The sequence below is a fragment of the Prosopis cineraria genome, unplaced genomic scaffold (genome assembly GCF_029017545.1).
Source record: "Prosopis cineraria cultivar Desert tree isolate PC_DT_omini unplaced genomic scaffold, ASM2901754v1 PC5, whole genome shotgun sequence".
NCBI lineage: Eukaryota > Viridiplantae > Streptophyta > Magnoliopsida > Fabales > Fabaceae > Prosopis > Prosopis cineraria.
The window spans coordinates 5,342,343-5,350,417 of record NW_026555336.1 but is presented as its reverse complement, the minus strand read 5'-3'; the positions used below and the strand labels follow the sequence as shown (position 1 = coordinate 5,350,417).

The 8,075-nt window shown below is 38.5% G+C and overlaps 1 protein-coding gene across 1 annotated transcript; it reads left to right on the top strand.

Moving 5' to 3' along the window:
- The first annotated feature begins 5,635 nt into the window (after nt 1–5,635).
- On the top strand, nt 5,636–6,615 carry LOC129311494 (BAHD acyltransferase BIA1-like). The gene is made up of 2 exons (XM_054953824.1): nt 5,636–5,797; nt 5,881–6,615. The coding sequence occupies exons 1-2, from the start codon at nt 5,636–5,638 to the stop codon at nt 6,613–6,615; spliced, it is 897 nt and encodes a 298-aa protein (XP_054809799.1).
- Nucleotides 6,616–8,075: the final 1,460 nt, after the last annotated feature.

The window sequence follows — 8,075 nt, the reverse complement described above, 5'->3', positions numbered from 1 at the left end:
TCAGCTTTGGGATCCGCAGTTTTCTCAAGATTGACTTAAGGTCCGGGTACCACCAATTGAGAGTGAGCGCAGAGGATTATACTAAGACGCATTTCGGACGAGATATGGGCATTATGAATCATGGTGATGCCGTTTGGACTTACGATGGCTCCTGCGGTATTCATGGATTACATGAATAGGATTCTTTCGACCCTATTTAGATTAAGTTTGTAGTAGTGTTTATTGATGACATTCTTATTTATTCAAAGGATGAGGAGGCTCATGGTGAACATTTAAGAATCGTCTTGCAAGTTTTGAGGGAACATAAGCTTTATGCCAAATTAAACAAGTGTGAATTTTGGCTCCAAGAAGTAAAGTTTTTGGGCCATGTTGTGTCCAGAGACGGAGAGTTGCGGTGGATCCTAGCAAGATTGATGCAGTGATGAAGTGGGAACAGCCAAAATCTGTTACAGAGATACGAAGCTTTTTAGGTTAGCAGGTTATTATCGTCGCTTTATTAAGGGATTTTCGCAAATTGCGATGCCCTTAACTAAGCTGACTAAGAAGGATGCCCCATTTATTTGGACTGACAAATGTGAAGCTGCTTTCCAAGAATTGAAAAAGAGGTTAACCACTACTCCAGTATTGACTATTGACCCTGTGGTGCCGTACACTCTGTACACTGATGCTTCTTTAAAGGGTTTAGGTTTAGGATGTGTTTTGATGCAAAATGACCGAGTGGTTGCCTATTCCTCCAGACAGTTGAGACCACACGAGGAAAATTACCCTACTCATGATTTGGAGTTAGTGCAGTTGTGTTTGCTCTGAAGATATGGAGACACTACTTGTATGGATCTAAGTTTCAAATCTTCAGTGACCATAAGAGCCTGAAGTATTTATTTGATCAAAAAGAGCTTAATATGAGGCAGCGACGATGGATGGAATTTCTGAAGGATTATGACTTTGAATTACATTACCATCCGGGTAAGGCTAACGTGGTAGCTGCCGCCTTAAGTAGAAAGACTATTCATGCTGCACATTTGATGGTTCATGAATATCATTTGTGGAACAGTTTTCATGATGTTCCAGTAGATGTGATTGAACATCAAATGGCCGCACTCCAGGTAGCAGACTTTGAGAGCAAATTCTGGGAAGATCTCAGAGTCTCACAGCAGAGTGATGACTACTTAAGGAATATAAGGAAGGAGATAGTGGTAGGTAAGGCCCCAATTTTACCATCTCTGAGGACACAGTGATGAAGTATAAAGGTAGAGTTTGTGTACCTAATGATCCAAGATTGAGGAATATCCTTTTAGAAGAAGCTCATAGGAGCAAATATACAATTCATCCCGGTATAACTAAAATGTACCATGATTTGAAGCGAGGTTGGTGGTGGCCAGGAATGAAGAAAGATGTAACTGAATTTGTTTCTAGATGTTTAACGTGTCAGAAGATAAAGATAGAACATCAGAAGCCAGCTGGAACACTGCAACCGTTAGATATTCCAAAGTGGAAATGGGATGATATTTCCATGGATTTCATCACTGGACTGCCAAGAACACCCTCGAGTAAGGATGCTATTTGGGTGATAGTAGACCGACTCACCAAATCAGCTCACTTTTTGGCGATCAAGTTTACCTCTACATTAGAGAAATTTGCTGAGATATACATTAAGGAGATAGTTAGACTTCATGGTATACCCTCTAGAATTGTGTCAGATCGTGACCCAAGGTTCACTTCAAACTTTTGGGGTGCGCTACAGAAGGCTATGGGTACCAGACTGAGTTTTAGCACCGCATACCACCCCCAAACAGATGGACAAACAGAGAGGACGATCCAGACTTTGGAGGACATGTTGAGAGCTTGTGCCATTGAACTACCAGGTAGTTGGGATAATCATTTGCCATTAGCTGAATATAATAACAGCTATCATTCTAGTATTGGGATGGCGCCTTATGAGGCCTTGTATGGAAGGAAGTGTAGATCGCCTTTGTGTTGGACAGAATTAAGTGAGAGGAGTATCATTGGTCCAGAAATTGTAGAGCAGACCACCCAGAAGATTGCAATGATTAAGCAAAAATTGCTAAACGCTCAGAGCCGACAGAAGAGCTATGCTGATAAGAGGAGACGGCCGTTAGAGTTTGAAGTAGGAGATCATGTATTTTTGAAGGTTTCTCCAGTGACAGGCATTGGTAGATCCATTAAGGCAAAGAAATTGACACCTAGATTTATGGGCCCGTATGAGATCTTGGAGCGAATTGGATCTACTGCATATAGAGTTGCATTACCTCCACAGATTGCAGGTATCCATAATGTGTTCCACGTATCACAGTTGAAGAAGTACAACCCGGATCCCTCCCATGTTATTGAACCTGAAGAAGTAGAAGAATTGAGGGAGAATTTGACCTTTAGATCCGAACCGGAGCGAATTGAGGACTTTAAGGACAAACAACTACGCAATAAGACCATCCGACTCGTGAAGGTGATTTGGAAGGGTGGAGCCCTAGGTGATGCTACTTGGGAGACCGAGAGGAGAGTATGAGGCGAGATTATCCACATTTATTTGCTTAGGTACATAGTTTCTAAGCTTATCTATTAAATTTTGAGGACAAAATTTCTAAAAGGAGGGGAGAATTGTAACATCCTGATTTTTATATAATAAAGAAATTGTGGAATTTAGGTTTTGAGGAAAAAAAATGATAATAATAGGAATTTATATTATTTGAGGTTATTTAGAAATAATATTATGTTAGGTATTTAATTATGAATTTAAAAATTTAAATTTAAAACCACATAAGCAATATTTAGTTAAGATATAATACATAAATAATTTTTTTATGTGTGTGTTAAAAAAAAAAAGAGAAGGTAGAAGGAACAAAAAAAAGGGGGGTGGAAGGTTGTTGTTTCTAAGTCCCACATTGGTTAGATGAGGGAAGAGAAGAGGTGCCTTCATGTATAAAAAAAGGGGGTTGTGTTGCATTAGGAAGCATGAGAGGCTAAGATGCAATTTAGAGAAAATTGCAACTTTGGGCCCAAAGGTTTGAATAATTAAATTCAAACCTATAGTTTTTTTTTTAATATAATTTTGGGACTCACAATCCATTTTTATATTATTTTTCTCTCTTCCTCTCACGTTGCTCGGCGTTTTCTCGCAAGGGGGATTATTTTCTTTTTCTTCAGGTATGTTCTAACTTTCCTGTTTAGATTAGCATTTAAAAATTTATTTAATTACAAAATTAATTTTATAGTTATTTTCTAAATAATATTAGCTTTCTAGTGATATGATTATTTTGTAGGATAGAGTAAATATTTTGATTAGGATTTTTCTATAGGATAGTTAATCTGATGATATGATGGATTAAAAATATAGGTTAAAACTCTTAGGGATATAATAAATATTATAGAATATTTCTTGAGGTTGAAACTCATGTTTAAGAATTTTGAGTTAAAATCTAGATCTATATGGTTGAATTTATGTGGAATCTGAGATGTAGGGATAAACCTATGATTATTAAATATTTATTTAAGTATGAATAGGTATTTTTGAGGTTATAGAAAGGTGATTTGAGGCTTCAGGATAATTTTAAAATTTTAATTTATTTTTGGACGAATTTTTAGAATATAGAAGGATGAAATTGTGATACTAGAAGTGAATTGAGGATAAAAAAAAATAGTTCATTAGGGTACGAGAATTTTAGAAAAGAATTTGGGAAGTTAAATGAGGCATAAATCTTAAATTAGTGTTAATATGGATTATAGATCTAAGACTTTCTAACTCTTTAAATTAGAGTTATTTATTTTAATGTAAATTAATATATAGTATTGTGAAATAATTATGTAGATTATTGACAAAGATAGTGTGAAAAAGGAGTTGTGAAGGGGAACTTGTTATTCAAGACACAAGGTAACCATTATTAATGTGTTGTGATGAGTGTGTTTGTGAATGGTTATGTGTTGTTTTGTTGTTTGGAAAAATTATGAATTATTGAAAATAAATACTGTATATACTTGTTTGAAATTATTGCCAAGTGGGTTAAAAATTTATTTTTATTTATCATGATGAGATATTATTGTTCGGATATATTCCTGTTTGGATATTTGAATGATGCATGACTTGTCAGGGTATTTTAATGTATGGTGTTAATGGGAATTTCTGTTCGGTTAATTATTACCACGTGGTAAGCCCTCATTGGACCCAATGAGTGGCGTGTCGCTTGGTCCAACTCACCTTTGGCCCGTGTGATTTGGCGTCCGAGCATGGCGAAAGGAGGATATAAGGTGCAGTCATGCAATTAAATACTTGTTCGGTTTGTTTGAAAATATTGTTCGGTTAAATGTTTTGTGTGCCCACTTAGCAATCGCATGATTAGTTACATCCGCATGCATCATTACATATTAATTTTTGGTTACTGGACTTTTAAGTCTCATTCCCCGTGGTTAATTTTTTACAGGAGCGAGTCCGGCGAGAAAGCACCAGAGGTGTAACTATGGTGTATGAGACACCATCTTTTACGTTGCCTCTTATTTTGGATTATACAATGTATCTTGTGCCAACTTAGGACATATCTTCTTTGTGAAGCATGTAAACTCTAATCCTTTTTATTAAAAGTATTTATATGACCAAGAGGATTATGTCTGTCCCTCTTGATTCATGACCTGATTTAAATATCATGCATGAGGATCCTGTCTGTCCCTCATGGTTCTAATTGCTTTTTGAGATATTTAAGACCTTGGTATATGTCTTGGATGTATCATGGTAGAAATTTTTCTATGTAAGATAAGTATCATCAATGAAAAAAAATGATTTCTTGAATTATAATTTGCAAAATCGGTTAATTGAGGGTGTTACATGTTCCATCTTCAATCCTACATTTTTATAAGATTTTGTAACTTGCCAAATTTAATTATTAAATCAGGTTGCCTTGAATTTCTCAGTACAAAAAGTATAAATGTCTTATCTTCTATACAAAATCCTATTCACAACAGTTCAATTTATGACAAAGACTTCAATCAATTCATGTTAGGCATGCATGTATTATATACATATAAATATATATATATAATCCCTTTTTTATAAATATGCATGAGTGTTTGGGTAAGGTTAATTACTGTATACTCGTGGGTTCAAAATTCAAATACTTGAAAAATGAGTCGATTACAAAAGCTATATATACACACACACATTAATCTCAAAACTTACAGGAAAAAAAATAAACTCATTAGAAGAACTGCTGAGAAAAGGGATGCTAAGATCAGAATTGAGATCACTTCTAGAAAATGCATCAAACCAGCCGCATCCACACCATCGCACTTGAAATCTTTTAAACTCTCCCTTCTAGATCAGCTTTCCCCTAACATCCACAGTACTAGTGCTTTCTTCTTCCCTGTCGCCGCCACTGACAGCGGCAGCACCAGCTGCCGCGACCTCCTCTCTGATTTCTCCACCAAATCCCAACTTCTCCAGACCTCCCTTTCCCGACTGCTCACCTGTTTCTATCCCCTCGCTGGCCGCCTCTGGGGCGGCACCACCATCAACTGCAATGACGATGGCATGTTTTACGTTGAAGCGCGAACCCCCACCCTTCTCTCTCATTTCCTCAGCGACCCAGATCTCGACACTCTCGAACACTTCCTTCCTTCGTCCGACAAGCAAACCATGTTATTGTCAAACGGTTTCTTTATTCTTTGTCCAGTTCACAATGTTCGGTTGTGGTGGGACAGCCATAGGAATTTGCATCAGCCACAAGATTTCCGATCTAGCGACCTTCCTCACAATCCTTCAGAGCTGGACCGCCGCCTGTCGGGGAGCTGGAGATCCGTATGTTCCCGACTTAGGCCTCGCCTCTTCCCTTTTACCTCCACGAGAAATTCCGGTGATGTCCGCTTCTGTCAACATGGCAGTCGACAAGTTCACGACCAGACGGTTCGTTTCAGTCCTTCCATGGTGGAGCACTCAAGCGCGGAATAGAAACCGCTCTCGGAAAAGACAACGATCAGTTTCGCCCGTCGCGCGTCGAGGTAGTGCTTGCGTTGATTTGGAGATGCGCAGTGCTATCTCACAGTTCCAAAACGGGGTTGTTCAAGCGGTCGGCCATGTTCCAAGGCGTGAATCTCCGTCCCCGAATGGAGCCTCCGGTGCCGGCGACGGTGATCGGGAATCTCGTGTTGCCTTTCGTGGTGATGGTGGAGGAAGAGAAGGAGATGGAATTGCACGAGGTGGTGAAGAAGATGAGGAAAGGAATGAAGGAGTTCATAGAGAAGAAGGCAAGAAAGTTCAAAGAAGGAGATGGGGTTGAAGCAGTAATGGAGTTTCTGAAGGAGAGAGGAGAGATGATGAAGAAGAAGAAGGAGGAGACAGTGGTTTATAAGTGTTCGAGTTGGTGTAGGTCGGCATTGTACGACGTGGATTATGGGTGGGGGAACCCTGTGTGGATGTCGAGTGTGAACAAGATGGTGAGCAATACAGTGGCTTTGCTGGATTCCAGAGATGGTGGGGTTGAAGCCCTGGTGACTCTGGACGAGCAAGAGATGAAGATCTTTGAACATCATCAAGAGATACTTCATTATGCTCAGCTTAATCCCAGCATGGTTCTTCCACCTTCTAAGCCTAAACCTTTTATCAGTGCATCACTGTGATGTTGTGATTATTCCTTGTTTGTCATTTTAATCTCATATGAATTATTATTATGATTATTAAAGATCCTAGCACTCTCAAATTAGGATCTTCTGTGATATATCTAACGTTTCCAGTAATTCTAAAACTTGAATGCCACATTAATCGGCATCGTCTTGATCAAATTTCAGCCACATGAAAGTTTCCCTCAACCAGATTTAACCAAACTCTCTGCTTTGATCGTTTGTAAACATTAGTTTGAGATGATGAGCTAAACTCATGTAACTAATAATAAAAAGCTCATCACTAATGCATAATATACTATATTTCGTGTAGTAGTAATAGATCATCTTCGCGTCGGGTCGAAATAGAGCTGTAACAAAAATTCGTGGATTGCGGCGTATGATCCCATGCCATAATACACGCACACACACATATATTTCCACTCGTTTCGCAACTTGGCTTTCTTTTCCGCTTCTTCTATCATCGGTTGTACTTTTTTCTAGAGGAACATGCAACATCTTGATCTTTAAAATATGATTAGTTGTAGATTAATTAAAGGGTTTAATCCCATTCTCTGGTGGGAAAGGGTTAACACGAAAGAGAATCAGACCTCCTGATCGCATCCGGCTGGTTGCGTGCAAGGAAGAAGAGGTGAGCATCCAACCGCGAACAGTGACCGAGGCAGTGCCATAGGCTTCCAGCGCCGGCCATAAGGCAAAGTTGATTAGTCAAACGAGATAACGTGTCCGCTGACAGATGTGAATTTGACATGATCATTCGAAGTTGAGCACATCAAAGTTTTTCCCTCAACCATATTTAACCAAACTCTCTGCACATAGATCTCTCTCTCTCTCTCTCTCTCTCTCTCTCTCTCTCTCTCTCTCTCTCGGTCAGAGCATATCCTTGATCGTTATTTGTTAACATTAGTTTGAGATGAGTTAAACTATTCATAACAATATATATAAAGCCATACTATTTTGGATTTGAATTCTTTCTTTGTAGAAATGCGCTACTTTTTTAATTCGAGTAAAGGGTAAGTTTCATTTCTCTGGAGTAAGCTGTACAAGCAAAAGGCAAAACAGGAAAAAGCAAAGAAGTTACAGGCTATACATCAGAAAATTACACCAGAGATTTTTAAGTAGCAAATCTAAGAGTATGGATTGTGAGTGCTCTAACATGAGATAGAATAATATCTTCAGTGACATTACAGAATCATCATTGAGAAGTCGACGATTCCTAATTTCCAACATATGATGCTGATCGACCCCAGCCTTCCATGAATTATCAAGCTGAGGCAAATATTAGCCAGCAATTAATGTCCTTACCGTAAAAGTCAATGTACAAATCACTAGGTAGGACTTTTCTCCAAGCATTAGCAGCTAAAGAACATTCTTTAAGAACATGATTAATATTCTCAACTGGCGCATGGCAAAAGGAACATTGTTTATTTTGTGCTATCCCTCTTCGATATCTCTCTGAG

Excerpts from the sequence above, each read along its gene's own strand:
- LOC129311494 (XM_054953824.1), top strand. The coding sequence starts at position 5,636 with ATGTTATTGTCAAACGGTTTCTTTATTCTTTGTCCAGTTCACAATGTT. Across the intron at positions 5,798-5,880 it reads TGTCGGGGAGCTGGAGATCC|TCGACAAGTTCACGACCAGA; the intron begins GTATGTTCCCGA and ends TCAACATGGCAG.